The 26,330-nt window shown below is 34.6% G+C and overlaps 1 protein-coding gene and 1 long non-coding RNA gene across 14 annotated transcripts in view; one reads left to right on the forward strand and one right to left on the reverse strand.

Moving 5' to 3' along the window:
* Positions 1-26,330, forward strand: part of dcma (decima) — a 55,314-nt gene that overhangs the window by 21,960 nt on the left and 7,024 nt on the right. For 6 of the 13 annotated variants that reach the window (XR_011177571.1, XR_011177570.1, XM_069137589.1 and 3 more), the window contains exon 3: positions 23,146-23,312. Coding sequence is in view for 11 of the 13 variants with exons in the window: in XM_069137589.1 (XP_068993690.1) it covers positions 23,146-23,312 (167 nt within the window). In the remaining 2 variants the exon portion in view is untranslated. Of the gene's footprint in view, positions 1-512; positions 676-9,912; positions 11,083-16,543; positions 16,775-23,145; positions 23,313-26,330 lie in introns of those variants that run through there. The other 7 variants (XM_069137595.1, XM_069137592.1, XM_046634124.2 and 4 more) reach the window with 7 other exon arrangements.
* On the reverse strand, positions 23,760-25,609 carry LOC124222788 (uncharacterized). The gene is made up of 4 exons (XR_006884114.1): positions 25,521-25,609; positions 25,226-25,342; positions 24,542-24,638; positions 23,760-24,065 (listed from the first exon to the last, which is right to left on the reverse strand). It is a non-coding gene; the product is annotated as an uncharacterized lncRNA (long non-coding RNA).

Raw genomic sequence — 26,330 nt, forward strand, 5'->3', positions numbered from 1 at the left:
GTGATGCGAATTTTTTCGAGCCATGTAGATCTCAAATAGTTGATATAGCAGTTCGAAAAGGCTTGGAAAATTTTTATCGTCAACAGACTGATGACTGATGATTACTACGACTCGTTATAACGAATAATTTAAACACCTTATGGACTCGTTTAGATTAAGTTGGCTCCCCTGGTTTCGACGACCAATAGAATTTAGCCATGCTGCGCCTGCGCAGTCGGTCGTTCAGCTTGATAAGTTTCTGACCGACTTCGTGTAAAATTCTGCCGATAAAGCGCTACTACGCGAAATGATGCGTCTTTCAAATTTCATACATATGTATCAGCAATATAGTTTGTCTTCGATGAAATGATAATTTTTCTTCCACATATACTTCATTCGATACGCATATTTGCGTGCTGTATGCCTGCGTACAGGATGCCTGTCGATTGATACCGTTTTTCATGTCACGTACATACAAGAATCACTGCATAGCAGGAATTATCTCAGTTGAAAGGAAGTCGCGGTATCTTAAAGAGCTTGTCGTCACACACTGGAACACCGTAACACTGCATGATTTTTCACACCACACTCCGTGAAAAGTGATCACCCGTTAAAATGAACAATCCCGACGTTATTTTGGCACTGAAAAAAGATTTCGCTCAAAAAAATCTCCTACTTATGGTGAAATACGCCCACGTGAGTATAAACGCATAAATTATCTGTTCACATATATTCACACATGTATGTATATTCGTTTATTTATTATACCACTGAGAACCGTCAATTTCACAATTATTTTTTTTTGTTTTTGCTGCTATATTGACGTAATAATTATGCGTACTTTACAACTCCGACTTCAATTGAAACCAAAATTTTATGTTGAATATCAACTTGAAAATTTAATTATACACAGATTTTCTGTCAAATTTTAATGCATTATTTCTTTATCAGCCAGTAAAGAATTATACGAAGATAAAAAAAAAAACATAATTGTCGATTGAAAACGGGAAAAGTTTTTCAGAGCTTATATCTCATAGGTTATGTTGATAAAAGTTATTTTACTTTACAAGCACATATTTTTTTTTTTCCTTGCCAATTGTTAAAGTCGATGATTCTTCCACATAAAAATTATTTACTTACGGGTTGCCGGAGAAATCGTATAATCGAATTTAATTGAAATATTTTTAATCGTACATCAGAAAGCTGGGTGTCAAATTGTAGGAATAAATTTACCGATGTCAGATTAGAATAAGTTGAAAGTGAGCCATTTTATACGTAATCGACTAACGCTCGATAATTAGTTTTCATTTATATGACAGAAATTATAAATATATACCTAACAATATTCTCTTCTCGGTGCTGGGTTGAACAATTTACGTACAGAAAACGGATCTATAAAAAAACCAACATGGAGAAACATATGAGAGAATTTTCTTCCCTCATCTCTGGTATCCCGTGTAATCTTCGTAATTCATTGTAATCACTTGTAATTTTTAAAAATACGTAAATATTTTTCATGTTATCTTAATTTGTAACGTTTAAAATCCCTGCAACTCTATCATTTAATTATACGTAGCCTTTGTAATCCCTTGTAATCTCTTGTAATTTTCTACAATCGCTTTGTATTCTACACGCCATCTTTGCAATTTGTTGCAATCCCTCGCAATTTCTTCACTAGCTTCACGTTATCGTTGTGATCCTCGAAATTCTTGTAATTTTTATGATTTTCACAACCTTTCCAATCCCTTGTAATCTTCTGTAATACATTTTCATTTTTCACGTCATCTTTGCAATTCCCAAGGTCCTGGTAATATTTTTTTTACTTTCCAACCCCTTACAATATTTACAGACATTTTGTGATAAATGTAATCCGTTGTAATCCGTGCAAACTTCTCACAATCTTTATGAATTTTAAAACCTTTCAAATCCCTTGCATTCATTTTAATCTACGAAATTGTGCTTTGATATCTTTGCGATCTCTCTGACTAAATTTTAATCCCTTCAACCGGCTCGTGATCTTTGTAATCGTAATCTCTATGCGCCATATTTAAATAGTGATTAATCCTGGGGAGAAACAGAAACATGAGACAAATTCCAAGAGATCAGGGTCGAGGTTAACCGGATGGACATAAAATGTCCCGGCTACATACGCGTAACTAGAGGCCTAATGCAATATTGGCGATACATCATGCGGAAAATTGCCTACCAGAGGTGAACGAGCATGACTTCTAGCGAGGCGTGTTCTCTTCCATTTACCGTAAACATCAGGGACACTCGAGCGGGATAATTACCTCTATAAGTTCACTTAACCGTTTCGGGGATGGCAAAATTGCGGTGTTAACAAACGTTTGTTTGCCGTTCAACGCATAAAATTCACTCGTATTTTATTCTTTCCCAAAAAATTTACAGATTGGAATTTCAATGTATACCTCGTTTTGTTGCTGGATCTTTGTACAATTTACATAAATTTTACGCATCAAGATAAAAAATTGCGTTTAGTCAAATTTTAAAAAGTGACCGTGTGAACGTGAAATAAAACTCGAACCTCGTTTGAAATATTTTTTGAAACGTGTTCTCTGGGAAGAAATTTATTTTTTGATCACGAAAAATATAAGCGATTCCTGGGGATTTTAGGCTCGCAAGATTTTCTCAACAAGTTTCTTGTGTCACGATTCTCTGTCATTGAGGTAGTCGGAACGACGAAATTATGTTGCCCGATTTTTATAAATTCACTTGAAGTATTCGATATAATTAATTGTAATAGTTGATAATAAGAGAACTTTTATTAAATTATTTCCCACCCTCTCGTAATTTGAATTATAACTAAAGTTTGTTTAAGAGTTCAAATGCAACTGTTTTTAATCGTAACTATGGTTCCCCACAAACTGGCACAAACGAAGATTATTATTCTGAAAGAGGGCAGTTTTTTAATTTTACGAATCCAGGCTTAGCTCGGATTTATCAAATTTGTTACTTACACCTTTTTTTCTTTAACCCCCTCAATTTTGTATCGTAATATAGATTTACTACGGAGCTTTGAAACTTTTTCTACGAATTTAGGTTCTCTTTTAATTCGCCCCGCTACGTGCGTTAGTCCTTCTTTCTATTGGCTTATTAAATTCACGATGTACGTAAAAATTGGGCTCCGAAACTCGTAAGCTTTCCTCAATTCAGAGCTTTATTTTCAATATTAAGACGAAAAATTTTCAAAAAGCAACACAGGAACCATTTTAAAGTACCGGGATGATATTTTATAAAATATCTAGAAATCGGTAAATTTGCTCAAAATCTCTAACGCTGATCTACGTCTTTGTGTAATTTCAATCTATACTCTGAATACAACATTTTTTTCACCGTCGTATTTCTCCTCGAGAATAACTCATTCGTAAGTGAGGTAGTATACCAAATACTTGTAAACGTAAGTCGATACCGATCGTTAAGAAATTAGACGTAATAACAAGTCTCAAGAATTCGGCTTACCATGTTCAGATGTTATCGGCAAAGATTTGCATACATATCCATAAAGTGTATAAAGCTCAAGTTGGCAATTAAGGCGGTCACTCCCAATAAAACGCCAAATCTTGGTTCAATTTCATGATTTTTTTTTAAAGGTCAAGGAATGTATACATCTTTTCAGGGTCGTAGGCACTTTTTATTAGATAATTCTAGTTTTCAAAACGATTTTTCTCGCTTGAGAAAAGTGAATAATGGCGGATATATAACCTGTACACTTCACCACCTCCTAGGATTATTATCTGAAACGGTCTGTGCAAAAAATTGATTATTATGTGCATGTAGTGACTTGATGAACCAATAATATTGGAAAAATAATAATATTGGCTAAAGGGGAGACTGTAGAACAAAAAAGTTAATTGTTTTGGAAAAAATTTGAAACTTTGACCCAGCGAAAATCATGTTTATTTCGATAATTTTTTTTCGATCTTAGGTTCATCGATTAGACATAAGTATCATAAAAACGTGCGCCAAATATGAGCTTGATCGGTAAAACAGTTTTTGAGTAATCGTCTAAACCGATTTTCAAATTATTGCAAACAAAAAAAAATGACTCCAGGTGGTCACGTTTAAAGTTTCGGCAAAGGAAAAACGTACGATTCTGTGGCTTACCGACAAGTCAGCTATTTCAGCACCAAATAAAATAATAGTCCTTCAACTTCCTTTCTTTTCTATTTCATTTTTTGTTTTTCTAATTGTTAGTAAAAATTATCCATAAAATTATGGTGGGATGAAAATTTGGACTTTCTAAAACTGGTTATTAATGGACCAGTATCATTTTGAAAATTCGTGGGACCACCAGCGATGAAGCTCTTTCAGATAAAAAAGTAATCAACAAAATCGGTCCATCCGTTAAGGGTTTAAACGCGAACAGGCGTTAAAAAAAAAACGTATCATGTGACGAATTGATAATCTCCTCTCTTTGTGGATTCGGTAAAAAACGGAGAAACCTCTTAAAAAAATTGTCAACAATATTTTTTACACGAATGTTAATGAATGAATGTGATAAGAATCCGAGTAAATTCAACTAACAAGAGATAAGATATCAACATAATGTGGGAAAGGGTTTCATCATTACAACCTTCAAAATGATTACAGGGAAATTTCGATGAAATTTCTTTGAGGATGATTTTTTGAAATGACTATGAAAAATGTAATCAATATATCCTTCCTACAAGATACAGATTACAGTAGAATGTGTACTGGAAAAAATTTCAATTTTGGTTATTCGGAATTCACTTAAATTCATTTCTATTACACAGTAGAAGTGCAGTCTTTTCGTGTAAAGGGTCGAAAAGTAACTGATTTTTTTTTTTCTTTTTATGTCAAATCAAAGCACTCATGAAGAACAAAATAATTAATGTTTAAACGTTTATTTTTATTTTCTTTACATTTGTTTCATAGGGTTGAAAATGACGTCGAAAAAGAAAGAGACCTCACGGTGTATACACGATTGTGGCCGTAAATATTATCTAAAACAAAATTTGCAAAAACATGATTGATCAGTTTGAAAGTCGCCATCTTGCTATGGAGGTATTTCTTTTTTTCTCTTTTAACAAAATTGACAGAATCCCCGCGGTTACAACGAAAAGTATCGAATTTTGTAAATTTTTTCGACTGTTTTTCGTTAAAAAAAATATCAAGATTTCACAAAAAAAAAAAAAAAAAGTTTCCAAGACAAGATAAATAACGGCGTGAAGAGTCTTGTGTCCAAATTTTGAGAAGGATAGATTGAGAACTCTTTCTTTGCGAATGTACGCCGTTTTGAAAAACCACGTTTCGAGAAAACCGTTAGAAACAATGGTAAAAAAATAAAAACAAACGTTAAAAAATTTATTTTCTGTTCTTCGCGAGTGATTTAATTTGACATAAAAAAAAAAACCGTACCGATTGGCGTATTTTAACCGTGGAAAAAAAAATCGCGCGAACCGGTTAATTTTCATGGGAAATAAAATTTGGGGAAATTTTTTAAACGGTTTTTTTGTCTCTTCCTAAGCTTCGGCTTAAACGGGCCGGTCGAGGACTCATCCTTACCAAGTTTCCTCGCGTGACGCTTCTCGATACGTTCTTGTTTCCAAGGATCCTCTACTTTGCATACCTATATATTTCACTTGCACAGACTCACGATCATCGACCGGTCTCGCAATCAGAACCGCCAATTTACCCCTGAGTTTCGTATCTGCGTCCCCGATGGGAATTTCGTGGCAAATGATCATCAGGATTCGGCTCTGCCTCTCGATCTCTGGGGTCTTCTTCTCCCGTTAACCCTTCCGACCATGAAATTCATGTGCTTCTATTCGGTACTCCAGATTTTATGTCTATCACGAATCCACAAAAAACGAACCAACAATTCCAAAGGCTATATTTATATTTTTCTTTATTTTTTTTTTAATCCCAAAAACATAACTCACAAATTGAATGTATAATAAACTAATGTATAAGGTTGAAATTGGTTAGTGTTGTCAAAAATCCATTGAAGAATAGAACAAGCCAATTTTTTAATTCAAATTGAACAAATTATACGCATTTGGTAATAAAAAAATACGTACGATAGTCTGACCCATCTTAGGCTAATAATTGTTTAACTATTACAATCAAAATTCACGACTTTCGATTAACTTTTATACCGAGGATACGGTTTTCTTTGGAAGTTTATCAGAAATTGAGTAGGTTTGATGGCCCAAATAGATATTTACTGTTTATTAATTTTGCTACGACATAGACGTACATCAGGTTTTTATCAAATTATTTTATTCCTAAGCCACGAAGATCCCTTCAAAAGCACCAAAATAATATATACTCAATGAGTAAATACAAGCTTATAAGATATCGATGAAACTGAAACAGGTTTTTTTCTTCCAGTATAAGTCAATTCAACATGATAAAAAAGTATTATGTTGAATTTGTAGAAAATGATCGCCGGAATAAAATAAACCATCGTAGAGTGAAATCAAATCTACGAAATTTTTAACCATTTTTAAGTGGTTTCAAACAGGGCATCAATATTCAAGCCTTTGTTTGCGGTTCCAGTATTTAATGTTTCCGCATTTTGAAAGAGATCTTAGTGGCTTACGAACACGATAATTTGGTAAATACTCAATTCACGACTGACTAGTGATAAAATTTATAAAAAATATCAATTTTTGGCATATCAACTTCCTTAATTCAGTCACGAAATCTGAAATTCACTTTTTACATTTTTTTGATTGGAATTTATTTGATCATTTTCTTTTTGTCTTAAGGTCGTGTAGCAGTCCTACCCTTACCGACCGAGCAAACTCACCCTTCATCTTCCTATATCAAATATACAAACGAACGGCAAGGGTTCAAATTTCAACGTCGCATCGCTCCTTCGTAGCGGAATTCAGGAAAGTATTTCAACGATGCGCTTTTTTGGCCCCTGAAAAGCGGAAAGTGTGAAAATAGCAATACGCGTCAAAAAACCACACATTTTTTTGAAGATTTTCGGGGTACGAGTAACTCCCCTGAATTCCAATGCGAAAAATGAACCGTCGAAATTTGAAGCCTTTCCGGTCGTTTGTTCGTTTAGTGTAGGAAGAAAAATGGTGAGTTTTCTCGGTCGGTAAAGGTAGAACATTACACAAGACTAAGTTTTCTCCTCCACTCAATCGATCATGCAACCTTCAATGGAAATGATACTCTTTTTTTTTTTTTTTGATCGTCTCTGATACTACACCGGGTTTGTGAAAAGAATACAGATGCTCGAGTGCAGTCATGCGGTCGCAGCTATGCCGAATATGGGTTCAATTGCACAATACACTCCGTACTTTGCAAGCCCAGCAATCCAATTACGACATCGTCTCTATGCCTATGGCGTACCTGCCTGTCTGCATTCACTTCGGCTAACACACAAGAGATGGAAATTCAAGCTTTGCTAGTTCACCCCGAAGCATTCTATGGGTACTCGGGTCAACATACCGAGTTGAACACATGTGAGGAAATTATTTACCGAATGCACTCAAGTTAGCCGCAACTCTGCCATAGGAAAAAAATTCATTTTCAAGACTTACGTGTACAAAAATGCATGTCAAATTTTTATGTTATCGATATTGGCAAGAAATTATAACTTAAAACTACGCGGTAAATGATTCATATTCCGGTGTCGAGTTGATATTCTGCTGTAAGGGAGGTGTACCGGTTATTGACACGTTTAAACCCAATTATTGACCCTTTTGTTTACCAAAATTATAAATTGACGGAAGAAATTGTAAATTTCTGGATGACTGAAACCGATTGCTGGAACGGGAGACACTGGAAATTTATTTTTCGGTGGTTTTAGAACTTAGGGTCAAACGGATACGGTCAAAAAGGGTCAATATTTGAGAAAGGGTTCAATAACCGATGCACTTACCTTAAATACGTTTCGAAACTTGGCGCAGGATCCGGTTGAAGTTTCAGTCTTGTTAGTGGAACGCAAGACTTGACCATTTCCGAAGTATCTGCGAAACTATTCGTGCCACCTTGATGAAATTTACGATGAAATTCAACGACTTGAGTGGCTTAACTGGCAATTGTTCCTCCTAAAATTCAGGAATCGATGAATACCGGATCCCTGGAATCGTTCTAGAGTCGTGCTTTTGGTAATTTGATTTTCACTCGCATCATCCTTCATTGTTGAATTCATTTAGTGCGGTAAAAAGTAAAGACGTAAAAAAAATGCATGATTCTCCTTCCACTTTAAATTGTAACCTGAAATCGCACGAGTGTTTTATCGGGATGAATTGAAGCGACAAAAAAATTGACATCGAAGGCATATGATTGGGTGATCTGGAAGGTTTTACGCGCGATACTGTAACCCACGTAATTAATTTTTACAGATGGATCGATCCACTAATTGTTTGCAAATAATATTCCAGGGTCAAAATTTTGGATTTACTGGAATATTAATATCTTAAATTTTATTGCGTACTAAGATGCGAACAGAATGATTTACGCATTTGAATTTTTTATACCATTCATATCGGAAAGAAGGTTATGTAATTCAATATTTTATTGATATAGAAACGTGTAAACTTTCGGACAGTGGAATTCGTTTTAGACTGGATACTTAAGAACCGTAAACAAAAATACATGCTTCACATTTCCCAACTTTCATCTGTAATTTAACATTTTAATCTGAAAGCTTCCAGTTTTTTTACATGAAAGGCGCCTAATTTTGGAATATCTTAATCTTATTTGCATCTTTAGAACTATTTTTTTGCGGTAAATGTAAATGAAATGAAAATAATTCACCAAGACGAAATAAAATGTTATGCTTTATAGAAGCAATTCGAACAACGCACACTTAAAATACAAACAATTTAAAAAAAAAAAATAATTGTAAGCCGAACGTTCAGAATTCCAAAATTTTACATTCGCTTTCAATTTTTTGCCTTTATTTTGTTAGTCGTAGAGATCTCTAGAGATCGTCTAACGTCATCGATGATTTTACGAAAAATGTCAAATCCATTCGACTTTTTGAATAAAAATTATCCCGATTCCCTCAAATACAAGTCACACGTGAAATCATGCTTAAAGTACCTTAAGAGGATGCGATAGTCAATCCTTACCGATTGAGTAAAACGTACACTTCTTTCGACTTTTATCAAAGCGAACGCATCACTGATGCAAAAAAATGCATTAGTCAGAGCGATTCCAAATGCAATACCGAATAAAGGTGTAGGAAAATTTGTTGGTTTTACATGAAAACAACTCTAGGAAATGTATTTCTGCAATAAGTGGTAATTCAACAGTAAGAATACATTTGATGGCGTCATTGCTGCTTAAACGATATTTTTTTTGAACAATCTGGGGTATTTTCAGATCACCGTAATGCCTATGCTCCGATGATAATCAAAATAAGTGATGTTCAACGCGGTCGGTAAAGACTCACTATTACATCCTCTTCGCGCGAAGGATGCGTAATTTTCTTCTCCATTCGCATTTCAAGGATAAGCAAGCCTGCGCCGTTTACGTAACTATTGGAAAGTGTCCTCGTGACATCAGAGTTTGGTTTTCGGCGCCATTTTATTACCACATAACCTAAGTTTTCAATCTTAATGGAGGTAAGTCGTAATTCTTGCGCTATCAAATTCCTCACGTCACATAAATTAATGTAACATAATGAACAACATACCTATTCTACTGTACAAATGCGAAAAAACACGGTCAACGGTCAGCTGTCAGGCTGGTTGCATTGGTTTGATTTATTTCCACCAGATGACGCATTGCAAAGTGACAATCCCAGTAACGGGTCGTCCTCCAGGGCTGAAGGATTTCTGATCTTGAGGGCGCGTTGACGGAAGAGAAACAGTGGTGAGAGTCGAGTAGAGTCAGACATGCGCGAGAGTTTCGTAACGTGTACCTTCGAGTTTGCCTGTAATAATTCTGGCAGCTGGTGGTGCTGGTTTAGTACACATCCGATCTCTCGAGAGGCACGTCACACATTCCTGTGCGGCAATCCCCGTGTGTGATTCTTTTGCTTTCGTTTATACATCACTCATATCGACTGTATTTTATCTCGGAGAAATTTGGTTCCTCGTAAAAAAGCATCCCTTCTGCTCAACACGATGCATTAAATCACGGTTACATTACGCACGAAACGACAGACGAGGAAACGAATCTAAATATGCAAATACCAGTGGATTAATCAGAATACTGAAAACAAGTGTCAGTCACATTCAAGCGTATATCTAAATTCTTAGTATACATCGAACTTTTCACTGAGAGAAATTTCATTTTCGCAAAGTTAGTGGAAAGTTTTAGCAAAACAGATATCGTTACAATAACGTTCCAATATTGTTGCTACTACGTGAAAATTTGATACAAGTAGTAACTGTCTTAGCGTGATTAGAGTTCTTAGTACTACATTTTCTGCTAATTACAGTTTAATAATTTATTCAGTTTACTAAATTTCTTTCCAGACGTTAAAGCCTTAAGAGCACTTCGTTGTTCAATAAGCTTCAAATTGTCGCAACAGTCATAAAAGAAACATAGTACGTAATACCTATAACTTATGGTGATTACATAAAAAAATAATACGGAACGATATTTTTCGGTTATGACCAAGAATGAGAATAGTTAGAAGAAACTTTACAAGAACGGCGACCGCAGCTAGAAATTTGTCTCGGTGTAAAACAGAAAAACTCGACGACGACGATCTAAATGAATCGATGTGAAAAGTTGAACGGTTTGTAAAACTTCCCGCGGACGCTGCACGAAATAAACACAAAGTAATTAACCTGGAACGGAAATGAATACGCGGGGCAAAAGTTGGCTCAAACTATCCGAAAGTTCGGGATCTGAATCAAGTTGGGGTAGTTTATTCGAGTCCGATTTTAGGGAGGAATACTTGGGGCGAGATTGAACGACGACCAAGACGAAGGCCAATCGACTTGTGGTTCGTGCAGATTTTACGCTGCTGCCGCGAGCCTTGAAAATGTTCCTAATGACAGACGCTCATGGTGCAGAGCCCTGCTTGATCTACACCTTTATTTACGGATGCGGATTCGATAGATAATGACGGAATCGCCAACTCCTTCCAGCGTTCGTACCGCCGTCGAGGACAAAACCGACCGAACAATCGCTCTGGTAAATTGATCGGTTAATCACTATCATCCTGATACTTCTTTCCATAAAGGATGAGTCTGCAGAATCAGTAATTAAGAAAATAGGAGATATCGTTCATAGCAAAATTAGTCTAGTCAAAATATGGCTGCATTTTTGAGCATAGGGAATTCCAACCGTCAGGAATTCAAATTTGAAGTCATTTTTCAGCTGCATAGCCGGAGTTTCGAGAAAACAGTATAATTTGATATTTTTTTTTTTTTTGGCGTTTTCCTGAAAAACTGATATCGTTAGATGAAAAATCACACGACCATCGTGCAAAGCGGAAAATTCGACATTACATGTCCTGACATGTCCGAAGCGGTGTCAGATTAACAAATTAGGAAAAAAGAAATTCTACTCACGAACGGCAACTGAGGAATTTCGGAGAAATAATTTCTTAATTACGAAAAAAGAAATTCTACTTATCGACGGCATTTGGGGAATTTTTGTGAGATAATTTAATAATTAAGAAGAAAGAAATTCTATTTATCGACGGCATTTGGGGAGTTTTGGTGACATGATTTCTTTTTTCTTAATTTGTCAAATCCAGCTCCGTTTTCGATGTGTGAGGGCATAATTCGATGTAGAATTCTCCACTCTGCACAATGGTCAAATCATTTTTCACCCATCGAGAGCAGTTTTTGAGGAAAACGCAAAAAATATCGAATTTTGACGCTTTCTCGAAACTTCGGTTATGCGACTCAAAAATGAACTCAAATTGAAGTTCCTCCGGGTCGAGAACCTTTGTAGACAAAAATGCAGCCATGTCCTGAATAATTTTAATTCAGACCTATTTTGACTGATTGTGAACTACATCTCCAGCAATGTCATTTGGCCCAATCATACCGACGATGATTTAAACAACACCCCTAATCACATAAATTACCACGAACAAATTCGAATAAATAAAATTTAAATATCAACAATTCGAGCCTTGGTGTTATAACTATAATACATAGAATGTTTAAAATCTAGTTTTTTCGCTCCGATCTGATTGTTTTTGGCTCATTTCGCTCATCGATCGGATCTCCATAAATTTTCTGACAACCATTCAACAAATCTCGCATTATGTAGTATAATATTTATAACGAACAAATGTAATTATTGACAAACATCCGTTGTACCATACTTACACAGACCTGTTGTTATTCGGTCCGAAAATAATTGTTTGCAAACTTTTTCTCAGAAGATTTCTGGAGATTTCTACGATGAAAAAAGAGCCCAAAACATTATAATCAAATCGAAAACATCAGTCTCATAACTTCAAACCTTCTAATTATAAAATCTATTCTCTAATTGTTGATATCGTAGCTTGTGTTGATTGAATTTTCTCAATGTTGTTTCATTTTGAGAAACGTTTTTTTTTTCTTCTCGTAACTTTTGAATCAGATAATCCATCGTTGATATTAATTGTGGACTATAAAAGCAAAATATATTCAGGATATGAAAAATGTTATGAATTATTGTTAGAAGTTTTCTAACGCTTGAATTATTCATACTAGTCGTAATCCACGTGGGAATCGAAGTAATGCAATTTTACACCCGAGTATTGAAAGTTGGGCTGAAAGTTCTGATCGAATTTTTTCTTAACAATTTTCCCAGCCGCATTAGCCGGCAAAATATTTTTCCGAAAATTTCGAATCGAAAAATATCGTCGATGTACAGCTGAAAAGAATTCTCGATACATTTCTGAATTTTCACATAATCTATTATAAACTTTGTGAGAAATTATCGCGAGAGAAAACTCGTACCAAGTTTTAATGCGAATCAGTAAATTTTATTAAATTTTTCACATTTTCTTCGCCATATTTTTGGTAGTAAATAAAAAAAGTTGCAATTATACAATGCGATCTTGAAATCTGAAAAATTTATACACCAAACCAGTTTCGTGAATATTTTTTTCATCGACGAATTCATCGCATCGCCAAGCGTCCTTGAGACCCGTATAATTATTATACATTGTTAAGGAGCTTCTTGAATACAAAATCAATACTTTGTTATTAATTTCATCAAGATATAGTTATACTGTGTACATCAGTTATTTATCAAATCAACGTATAATCAAAGCTTCGACGATTTTCCTGAAGATAAAAAATTAAAAATACTTTAATTATGAACTTGCAAGTTTGAATATTAATTATTCATTTCAAATTGCTTTGAAATTGTGAAAAAATCAAGTATATTCGTTTTATTAGACTCTGCCGTACCTAATTTTATCCAGAAAACTGTTTTTCACAATCCTTATTTTCAACGTTGAACCGATACTGATGTAAATTATGAAAAATTCAAAAATTATTTCAACGAATTTGTAAGCTATCGTTATTTAAACATCGCGCTGCTACGAGAAAGTTTTGCATTTCGTATATTTACTAGAACGTTCCGGTAAAATGGATATCTTTACAACAACGGTTCAAATATTGTTGGAATTACAAGAAAACATTGAACAAGTAACTATTCGATATGATTACAATTGCCAGCCCCACATTTTTTTCAGTCAAACAGGGTTCGCTTGACATCAATTTATTGTTGCACCAAATTATCGCCGTAGTCACGAGAAAATATAATACGAGTGACCACGATCATGAAGAATATAAGGCATCCTAGATTTTCAGGTAACAGCGAGATAATTAATTTTCATTTTGTATCTAGAAATGTATTTTTCGGCTGAGGTAAAAAACAATTAAAGACACTGTGCAGCAACTGCTGTTGAAAAATTTTCGTTGCGTTGAGTAAAATCGAATAAATCTCAGCCAAGATTTTTCGTTCGTTTAAAGTTTAAAATAAAATTCGACGTACCAGTTGACTCTAGAGTTTTTAAGGAAAATTTATTCCACTCCTGGAAAAAATCATCGCAGCAAGCAGATAAATTTAAAATTTTTTTTAGGCAAATAGTCACACGAAGTTTGATCAGCAAAGTGAATGAGACCTTATTTTCAATTATTTTTCGTGCCCTGTGTTAAATACTCGTTGAAGAGTTGAGGATATTTTCATCCTTAAAAAGCATGCTTTTTTCTTTTTACGCGGTTCTTACAGCACCTTAAAGACACCCGTCCAGCATGTACTTGGCCTGTTTAAACCTTCGGACGAGTTTATAAACGTTCATAAATCTTCCTTCTACGGTAGCTATAAAACCTGTATTATAAAAATATACTCTTCGAGGGTTATACTCGAGCGATTCATACAAGCGAAAAACCAATTCTGGAAATTTATTATCGTCTTTTATAATCTCCGCGCTAATAATAACTTGCCCAGACGTGTGCTAATGGCGAATTAATAATTCTGGCATCATCTACAGTGCCTTGTTTATCATGTTATATAATATGCATGTAAATATAGGTCAGCTTAATTTATCCATTTTGAACAAGTGGTAGAAAAAATCCTAACTTTTTTACATCAATAAAAACCTTTTAGAATATTTCTAACCGAATAATCTCTTCACAAAATGATAAACTCTTATTTTCGTAAATAACGAAGATTTGCTTGATAGAATTAAAATGAAGCTATTACATATGGGCATAAAAAAAATCGATGATTATTTTTTGACAACGAAATGACTCGTTTTTGTCCAAATTCCAAGTTGATCGATCGTTGTTGTATTTCAAATATCGATGTCGCTAATTCTCGAGCAAAACAAAACATCGATCATACATGAACAGATCGTATTACGTAAAATTTCACGTCGATGTTTCGAGTTTGGTCCAACAATTTGAGAATGATTGAAAAAATCTACGCCATGAGAAATGGAATATTTGATTGGCGGCGCTTGTCGAAATTGCAAATAACTTTCTTCGACACTGAAATTCAATCAATCGAACAAATTTTTCGGCCGTGCAATATTCTTCAATTTTTCTCAGCACATAAAGTGCAAATAAAGATTTTCATTGTACCGCCAATTAGGGTCTTAAAAACGAGTGCTTAAAATTAAGTCGCTCCGAGTTAGAGTCACGCGAGATGAACACGAGACAGAAAAACAGCCAGCATACTGCGGTATAAAATAGAAAATATAATGCAGCCACCCTCCCCGCATCGCTGCAGTCCTTTCGGTATTAAAATGTGCAAAGAATTTCTGCGCGGTCATTCCGCGCTTCAGAATTCAAGGAGAACATTTGACCCGATTAAAACTTTTCAGACATCAACCTCATGCCGGTCTCTTTTTATTTCAGGAAGTCAGGTTGAAAAACAGCCGAGAGATTTGAATGTTAAGTTGAGATTTAAAGAGGTTGTACGGTTTAAACTCAATATTTATTTGCTTGTTTGTTTTAGGAGAATTTCAGTGGTTATCAATTTAGAAAATTTGTAATATATGTCGATTTTTCAAGAAACGCTACAAAATGAGAAACGGAAATTATAAACACAAAATCTTCGATTGAGGCTTTTCGCTTCTAACTGCTTTGAAATAGCGAGAAATTTAATAGACTCGTTCAATTCCACTTCAACATTGCTTATTTAATTGTTCGTATAATTGTGTTTCACTAATTCACTGAAATGAAAAATATAATTCCAGGACTGAGTTTGGATGAAAATTTAAAAAATGAAAATACAAAAGTTAATTCGGCGTTGTCATCATTATTTAGAAAACCCCTGAATCAAAACATGCAATTCGTCGTATAAAATTCGTCATATTTTTGATCGTTCTATCTTATTTAAGAGTGTATCAGGCGTAAAGTCCAAGCAAAAAGTTTTGAATACGAATGATCAAGAAACCAATGCTTGGAATCAACATCTTAATTAAGTTCAGATATGTTTCACGGGAAACTGCGATCTTGATTTAAAAAGCAATTAAAAATTGGAACAGTTAAGTTTCATTTTTTCGTAAATCAATCCCACATAAATTTCCTGACATCGATTTTGAGTAAATGAAATATACTTTGAAAAGAAACTCTACAGTTCATTACATCAAAACTGTGTATCGATTTTTCAAGTTCTTTTTGACCAATTTAAGGCTCAATAAAAATACAGATTCGAATAATTTATCGGTAATCAACAATCACGAACAAAACGAATCTTGACAAATTTTGAGTCTGGTTTCTAGATACCAAATTTTGATTCCTTCCACGTTACTAATAAAAGAAATAACAGTTTCATCGAATGGAGTTTGCTTTCGTAGAAACCAAAACTATGTTTCGGATTATAAGAAAAATTACCTACTTTCTCAAACATTGATTAAAAATAACAGTTAAACAAACTTCAGTTTTGCATTTAAATCACTTTTATTAAAAAATAATAATTGAGTACAGGTCATAGAAAAAAAAAAAAAATATATTCCGCGTGAGTTTGTATTTAAATAAATAAATTTTGATTCTATACATCGAATAGTAACCAAAATCTCAATTTATTGCTTATCAAGTTTGCTTTTCTCTTCGTTACGTTGATCAATAAGTCTTGAACTTTACGGTCGTATCTACGAACCAAAAACTTGAAGACTTAAATTGCACTCTTTTAGTATTTACTTCGTAATTCTTCACATTGGACGATGATTTGACCGGACTGTACACCCGATACATTCTTAGATGTGAAGGAAGATGAGAAAAAAATTGGATCAGCAGATGGATAAATTGATTTGGCAGCGAAGCGACGGTTTCTGTCCGATGGGTCCGATTACAAGTGCAGCGCAAGCCAGATCCCAACCCCCCTCCATCCCCCAACCGTCACCTATATACGCAATCAGTTGATGGTTCGGAAATTGTCTTTTCGCATGAATTAATTGAAATATTCGACAGGCCCGCCAATCGCATGCCGCATGCAAGACAGCGAGTTACAGTTTAACCCTTTTACGCACACGTTATTCTGCTCAGCCAATTTCTATAACCGGATAGTATTCTGTGATTTTTGGGGTCATCGATTACGAGTCTGAAATCAGATTTCAAATATTCAAGACGGTGGAATCAATATGGCGGACGAAAATTTCAAATTTCATCGAATACGGTCAGAAGACTCTATGCAGGGGTTTTCGGGGTCACTGATTGGATTCGCCGTAATGAATTTTCAAAATCCGATTTCAGATTCGTAATCAGCAACCGCGAAAACCCCTAGTCAGTGTTTTTTTTCTCCGGATTCGATGAAATTTGAAATATTCGTCCGCCATATTGAATCCGCCATCTTGAATTTTTAAAATCCCATTTCAGATTCGCAATCAGCCACCCTAAAAACTTGTGTAAAATATCGGAAATAGCAAAAAACTGCAAAGAAATATGCTGCAAAGTTCTTTAAATATGCAAAAAGTAGATTTAAGCTTGGTGGTGAAGAATACTTATCGCTATTGGTCGAAGGGTTAAAAACAATCATGAGAGAGCTAATGACGAACGTATTCATGTTTCCTATGTCCCTTGGACTCTTTATATTTGACACATGTATTTGTTTTCTTTTAAAAACCGAATGACACTTGTTTTACTTCACTTCAAAGTGGAGGATAACTTGTTAATGAAGTATGAAAATTTATTATATAGTGTGTAATGGTGAGTAGGGTGTTCAAAATATTTCTTTTAACCCAACGCGGTTAAAGTGCGAACAAATTTATTTATAGAATTTGTTCAAACATGCTCTTTCGACTCACCCAACACGCAAACTGATCACGCCATAAAAAATCTCAAACAAGATCCTTCATCGCAGATTAAACATTTTATGTCGGTAGTGTGAAAAAATAGTCAAACTGATATGCTTAGACCAAAAATTGAGAAAAAAGATGTTATAATTTTTTCGAAATCTGAAAAAGTTTTAGACCTTATCAACTGTCTTTTTTATAATAATTTTCGTTTCGACAAATCTAAAATCCTTGCAAACCTAATTTTTGAACGCAGCACAAGTTTCGAACATGTTTTCATCCGCCGTATAGAATTTTATGTTCGAATTATTCGATGTTTTCAGATCAATTACGTTACCAGGGATACAAAAAACTTGGGGAAAGTGATTTTTGTAAAATTAGCTGAAACATTTTCGTAATTCAGAGTCTTACAATTTTGTTATCAGATTCATGACTAGTTCTGTCAATTCAAGTATTGACAATAATCTGTTTGAAGTTCAATTAAAAAATACCAAGTCTTTTTACAGCCACGCAAATATCTGAAATATGCATAAAAATTGAACAATTTTCATTTGCAATCCGTTTATTCTGTTCGCGTTAGTAGTTTCTCATACGGTTTAAAGGATGAAATAGAAAATCCTGAGGCATTCTCATCAATTTCAATATCGCATTGAGAGAAATTTCTAGTTGTGGTTGCTAAACAGTCTTTGACTGTTTTTATTTTTCGTAGAAACCGAAAAGTATAATTCTGTGCACCGAATAAAAAAGAAAGAACTTATCACATTGTCAAAATCTAGACAACCGAACAAACAGATTTAACGTTGAAATAAGCGGAAAATGTGTAAAATATATTCATCGTAAACATCAGCATTCTAGTACTATAAACGGCCACTAGGCGGTGAACTTTCTCGCTACAGAAGTAGCTTCAGAGATATTTGTAAAACCGGGTAGTCGGCTACGAAAACAGAGACGGATAACGTAAGTCAAATTTTTCATCAGACTTACTACACCCGAAGAAACCATAATACCAAGTTTCGAGTCATCGAAACTGGTATTGACGACAAATAAACAAGAAATATTGACACATGTGCAATTTATTTCCCTGCACAGACATCAATAAGTATCCGGGTTCTACCCATAAAATTTTGAGTCGACCGAATTATTAATGATAACATTCGAAGTGTGAGTTTTGTGCGCTTGAATAACTCTAATGCTCATACATGAGTCAATGCAAGAAATTTTTGTAACAACAAAATTCATTACCTGCTTCAATCATTGAACTTATGACTTGACGAAAAACATGGATTAGAACAAGTTTAACTTGCTTTGATACACCATTTTCATATTTTTGAATCAAAACGGTTCGAGGTGCCTTCAATCAATTTTTCAGTCATTGGAATCATACATTTTTTTCATAGGAAGAACTCAAGCCGTAATTCACATCCTTGGAAAGAACTCAAGCCGTATTATCTTGAATAAATTGATTGCTAGCATCATCATTGAAAGATCTGATTTAATTCTTATATCAAGTTCTCGCAAGTATTTTGTCCGACAAAAGCATCTCGTTGAATTAAGTAAGTTATTTGCGTTCGCCGCATTTGACTATAGGATTTATCAAACGAACATCACTTGACTCAGATCATCCTTCCCCTCGATGCAGAGTTTTCTAACAATAAAAACAACTGAAATTTTTCTCAGTTACTTCGTGAGGAGTTACAAAAATCAGATAATTCACTCCAGTCAGGCGTGACGTCGTATTTCAAGCTGCGGTGCCGACTCGAGGGAAAAGGGAGAAAGAAGGAAAAGGGAAAATCCTCCGGGGGATATGTCGGAGTCATTGGCGGTCGAAAAAGGCATGAAGTATACGTTCGCCTATAGCCGAAGAACCCGTTTCAAGGCATTTATTTTTTCCCACTCTTCCGTCTTTCCTTTCCTTGCCATTCCTCTTCTACCGCTTCTTCTTCGTTTCCATCTTACTTCCTGTTATATTTATTCTACCTCTCCCTCGTTTACCTCTCAACGTACAAACTTCGCACTGTATTTTTGTTACTCAGCGATATAAGGACTCCACGAAAATAAAAGGAGATCCTGTCTACCTGCTGCTCACCTCACTTGCCTACCTGCCACTGCTGGTGCAACACGTATTTTAATATAAAGGGGCACGCGGATATCACAGTTACCGAAAACTGCTGGCTGGATGAATAAACGGGGATTGAAAAGGAGAACGGTCAGGAATAAATCGAAAGCTTTCGTCGTTTACTCAGTATAAAATACGTAGGACAATGTTGACTCCTTGGCAGTCATGTGGAAATAAGATTTTCGTGCCACTTTTGTGTTGGTAAAAAAAAATTTTATGGAGTCATCCTGTAATTTAGCGACATCAAAAACGATGATTTGCCAAATTATAGTTAAATCGATCCAGTGAAAACATAGTTTTTTTTTTTTTCAAATACTCACACAAAAGTGGCAAGACTTTTTTCTGCCCGTACGTGTGTCGCTGATAGTCAAGGGGTTGAATAATAATTCATCAGACTGTTTCAAATTGGGATGATATTTTTCATTGGAACGAAGTTTGAACATTAGCTTTTTTTCTCACAAATATCGTCCTGCAGTATAGGATTTTTATCTTAATTCTAAGCGGAAAAGTACCCGAGATTTACCTCACTGATTATCGTCATTCTGTGATATGTTACAGTGCATCAAAAAACATTGAACACGTATTTTTTGTATGCTAATTTGGCATTTCACGGGGTAAAAACTACGCCAAATTTTACCCCCCCGAAAATCAATTTTTAAGGATTTCTCGGTAATAATGCAGAATTACTTGATTTAAAAATAATGATTGCATCACTTATTTTTGAGGGGTATACTTATAAGTATAATGTTAGAGATGAAGTCAGTTCAACCGTAAAATCGTTCTACTGACATGAGTATCAAAGGAAGATCAATAAATCAATCAAAGTTAATATAGTACAGTGAATTTCTCACAAATTTTTCAACTTCATTTTTCCACAAAAATATTTATGTACATATTATATGCTGTTCTTTGAAATATAATGGATTGACGTACAGCCCAGGTAAAAAGCTAATACAGCGAAGAAATGATAAGATCGAGGTTTAAAAGTGGAAGCGAATTTAGTTCGCAATTTTATATACCAAAACAGTTTATACTTCTAAACGTTTATATTTTCAAAGTGAAAGTGAATTGAGTTGAACTGCGTGTACTGTAAAAACTGTCTTTTTGTAACGCGGAGAAAAATTTTAAATTGTAAATTCCAGCTGTACATAAAGTTCGGGTCTTGGGAATTTCAGTATGATCGTATTAACGTTCGATTTAACATACGACGAAGCGGCTACCAGAAATGATTTCAAAAATATTAGAATTATCTACAGTTGCGTTTTTTATTTTTATTTTTTTATTTCACTCAGCTAAAAATAAACGATGCATCGATTAAACCAGTCCAACAATCAATATTCAATACTAATCGATTGATCGATTATTTCGTATTTTTTTTTTTTTTTTGAAACGGCGCATTCGAAACCGAAATTTCGTATATTCCAATATGGAGTCTTAATAACGGAAAAGTTTTTTGATAGTTTACAGTTTTATTCCAAATATTTTTCAAAATCAGGTGAAAATATTCATTTATCTTTTACGTATTACATCAAGTAGGTAATTAGCAAGTAGGACAATGATAATAATTGATACTTTAATCACATAAATTGATATTGTATCGCATCGTTAATGGGATTAAAAAACAAAAAACCGATCGTGTGGAAAAATAATCGGTTATACTCGATTAATCGATTATTTCTTGACTCTGTGCAACATTGATTGGCCAGTAATTGGGTAGAGAAATAAAAAAAAAAAGGGCTGGTGATAAAATTGATTCGACAAAATTACGCCTTTACTGTATTTGTGTGTAACCACATGCTTGCGTGTATTGCGCCTGTACCTTGCACACATTATCGCAACTAGGGTCAAGAGTAAATATGTACAAACCGCTATCCTCTATACTCGGGGATCGTTTTGTGTCTACAGAATATCTCCGAGTAAATACCACAGTATTTTGTATTCCCAGTGAAAACAACCAAATTACACATCCCTAAAGAATGAAAGAAGGCAATATTGCTTATTGATCTATCTGCGTAATGCTTTCGTATGCCGATGCGATGTACAAATGTATGAAATGTACGTGATTTTGACATATTACGTATTGACCTGTAGAACAAAATACTAAATTACGTTCGTCGATTTCAACATGCATTTTTTCTCATCCGGTATAATTCTTGCAGATCTTTCAAGACAGAGAAGAGAATTTTTAAACAAATGGTACGATCACTGTAACTCGGGAGAAAATTTCAATTTGTCTACTTGTAGCTCTTTTTTTGATATTTTCATCGAAAGTTTAATATTCGTTAAGCTAAGCAGGCTTTTTAAAAAATACATTTTATCCTATTTCTTAAACACAGAACATCTCAACCATTTTCCAAAACATTGTTATTTATTTTAGGAGATATAACCACCGACAGAGAAATCGTACGATTCTTATTATTTTACAGAAATTGGCTGGTAGTTAAACCCAGTGTTATACTTTTAGACAATCAAACTTTTCTCGAATTACGTCTCAATTCTTTCATAAATGAATTTCCTACGAATTATCCTCATCAATAAATTTTTCCTTGAACTCCGCAACGACAACTAAATTTGAAAAAAAGGAACTTTGTACACGAAGATAATATAAACAATAAACTCGTAAGTTTATATTCAGATACGGATTATTTTGATGAAAAATCTAACTCAGGCGCGTTACAGAAAATTTACTGACTTTCTTGAATTCTCATTTCGCAATTTTTTACGTTCGGGACATTTTTCACTGGGACTGTAGTCATTCTATGCGTCCTTCGTACGCAAGTTACAACCAATATAATCGTTAAAAAATAATTGATAGCCCGCCATGCGATGGTACGTATAATCCATTTATAGCTGCGCAACAAATACATACAATTTTATTTATCACGTTATATATACGTCAACGAATCGATGGATTATATAACTCTGCGCTGAAATTATCACGATGTATTTGATCCGTCGTATTGTGATGCCAACAGATGATGAAAATCACAGAAGAATGACAAATGTTGATCTGCAAAGGGCATAAAAATTTTTATTACTCATTTCAAATCGATATTATACGTCTATTTAAGTCAATTCGTAATTACACCAGAAATAATTCCATAATTTATCGTATACACAATATACCTGACATTGTCGAGGTTGAATACGAAAATGATAAATTTTTAACTTCATCTTCTTCCCTTTTTTCACATTTAACTTAGCTGAATCGTTGAGGAATCACCACGAATATAAGAAAATTACCGTTCCTTATTTAGTCCCGCGATTGCCGCTAGGTGGGCACTTGTCTCGCTAAAGAAAATCTTTCCCTAATACCATATTTTTTCATATACTCGGGTCGCATTCACCGTACATTAAATAATCTCAAGTTAATGTTGTTTACTTCCAGCAAATTCAAGACATAAACAGCCAGGTCGCCCAGTTCCGGGACTTGTTAATTAACATTGGTCAACCACGCGACAGTCCCGAACTTCGCGAAAAGATCCGGAAGCTTCGTCGAAGTTGCGTCGAAGCTTGTAAAAATACTTCGCAACTGGTCTTACCACAGATTCGCACGTGAGTTTTATTAATCGATACTTTACTTCACCTTGTTCAATAATACATGCGTTATTTGGTGATTCTAACGCTCATATAACCTCGAATAATTTGCCTCGATTTTTATCTCATGACCTATTTTTTCTTTGATGTGTTCAGTGTGCGAATTCTAGAAGCAACATTTTTACAATAGTTCAAAAAAGATGCAGTTTTTTTTTTATAATAGTCGCGCTTAATAACTTCTTCAACTTCATTGTCCGTCATAATGAATAGGCAGCAGAGTGAATACCAGCTGAAGCGTACTCGCTAAAGAGAGGCCTTTTCGGAACCAATTAGTCAACGATGAGAGCTTTATACATTAAAAATGCCTCCAGGTATAATGGAAGGTGGTAAAGTCTGCGAGAATAATTTCAATAGGAATCAAGACGAGATCTATTCTGATTAGCACTGTCAACCTATCTCATATTTTTTTTATTAAAAATTCACATAGGTACCCATGTCTAGAGGTATGTATATGCCCCATATAATGTTACAAACTAATACATTGAGACATATGTATAACGAGACTTGTACAAGTAGTAAAACGGACAGTTTTTCGGCGCTCAATTTTCAGCATCAGGGCTTTTATTAGGGGTGAAATTGCAACCGATCTATTCGTGCCATTTTTTTCTTCAGTTTGGAACAAGACTGGATAACTTCTAAGCGCTATAAATCTCCTCAGAGCCGAAATACGGTCTCAGGTGGGCTGATGACGGCCATGTTGATTTCTTCATTCTGGAAATCAGTATTCTGCTGTAACCGAAACACTTTACAAACATTCTCCACAACTTTAAGCAGCAAAATTTAGATCCCAGAACTGATTATTTCCGCATCTTTTCACTCATAGTTAGTCCGAGATCAAATTTTGGAACACTGAACGTGTGGGACAAATTACCATATATAGTTACTATTACCTTACTACTGAATCGTGATTGAAATCTTACCGTTTCCGAGATCGGTTCTAATGAGGATTGTTAACCGCAAGTATTACTGAGTAAATTAGCAATGTGTAAGTATACGCAAAATATGTATGCTGGATAATCAGTATTAGCAGATCGTTATTGCCTGCTTCAATTATGCATGGTAATTCAGGTGAGCTTGTAAGAACTGTAGGTTACATCCCGATAGGCGATACTGAGAAACCCAATGCACGCATGCGTATCCATAAATTAGTAACAGAACCGGGATAATAGCGATTACTTTCCACACACCACTGTTATATTTAAGACAGAAACTGTAGGTGTTCGTAGTTTTCCTTTGATATCCAGACAAGTTGATCCCTCGCCAAGATGCGATGAGGCGGTTACCCTGCGAAAAGAAAACATTAGTTGAAAATGACAGATCCGTTTAATTACTCGACATTTCTAACGTGATTGACTAATCAGTAATCAATTGTAATCCATGATAAATCAATCTTTATGTTATGTAGTAAAATTTCGAAGCATTCAAGATTTGGAACAACATTGATTCGTTGTCAGTCGTATGTACGAAGTAATCAATTTTTTTTTAGGTCTCATTCACATTTGTGGGAACACGTGTATAGAAACTCGGAGTAGATTTTAGATTCTAGTGTAAGTTTCTAGGGAAAAAATGGAATCTTGTCGAATTCGTGGAACCCATTTGAAATTTACTATGTAAGTTTGTCTACAGAAGGTTCCAACGTCGATGTAGCCAAGCTTGTATTCACGGAGTGTTAATTTAATTAACCGTGATATAATTTCATAGAGTATTCTAGAATAAAGTAAAGGCGACAATACAAAGTTGTTCATACACATACGCTGCTTAAAAAGCTCAAAGCTACTGCATTTGAACAAATTCAAGAATTCAGCTAGCACCTGAACCACTGAAATATGAAATTAGAAATCGAGAACTAATTATATTGATCGCTGTAGTACCTAGAGGGCGTCTATATGTAGAATCGTGATGAAACTCCGGAGTCTATAGATGTAAGATGCTGCTGCTCGTCACTCAAGATGTCGAGTAACTTTAAGTTTGAGAACAGGAGAGGTGAGCTTAAAAAATTCAAGGTTTCATTAACGCTGGCAGTGAGGTTTCTCCACAGAGGAAAAATCTCCGGGTAAGAGCTGTACCGTATAACGAATCCCTTAATTGCAACATTTTTCCCTCCGTCGTTTTCACTCGGCCTTTTCAAACGAATCGTTCTTATAACGAATACACTATATAATATACCTATAGCAACTGAATCTTTCCAGACCTCGAACAAGAGCTCGGCTCGGTTGTTCCAGGAGCCTGAACCTTCAACCAATCAGGAAACTAGTCTGGTAAACCAACGGAAAAACCATAATTAGTCATAAGATATACATCGTCACGATACAATACATTGTGATTTTTATCTACTTGTTCCTGTTATTTTTATTTTCCAGCACGATTTTACCTGTTGTAAGTCATCTTTCGAAGGAGGGTAATAACGAATGTTTATTGATCACTGTTCATTCCCTTACTATAATACTTCGTGTTAATTGTTTCGACTCATTCATTATCTTTCACTGACCAAGTTCGTGCGATTCGAAATTTATTAACTCACTCATTTCTTTATTCACTCCTTATTCAGCCGTTATTCTTTCGTTCATTCATTGATCCATTCATAAACCAATGGATGTATTAATTCACTCGTCATTTCACGTTCAACCATTCAGGAATCAATTTATTTGTCGAATCATTCATTGTAATTATTACATTCATTAGCAATTTATTCTTTTATCCATCCATCCATTCGCTCGTTCGGAAAACTCTTTCAAGTCGACTTATATATTGATCCCCAATGTTTATTGTTTAAAAATAATTCACCTAAATTTTTAACTCTTTGACCTAAACGGTTTTCGAGATTTTCAAAAAAACCTGTTTTTTAGATTTTATTTTTCTTTTTATTGTAAAATTCGAAATTAATCAATGATGAATTTTTTCCTAATTCTTAGGAGTCTAAGACATGAAAAAAATGTGATCATGATTCTTAAATGAAAAACCAATTTTTAGCGAAGA

Source organism: Neodiprion pinetum, chromosome 7 (genome assembly GCF_021155775.2).
Source record: "Neodiprion pinetum isolate iyNeoPine1 chromosome 7, iyNeoPine1.2, whole genome shotgun sequence".
Lineage (NCBI taxonomy): Eukaryota > Metazoa > Arthropoda > Insecta > Hymenoptera > Diprionidae > Neodiprion > Neodiprion pinetum.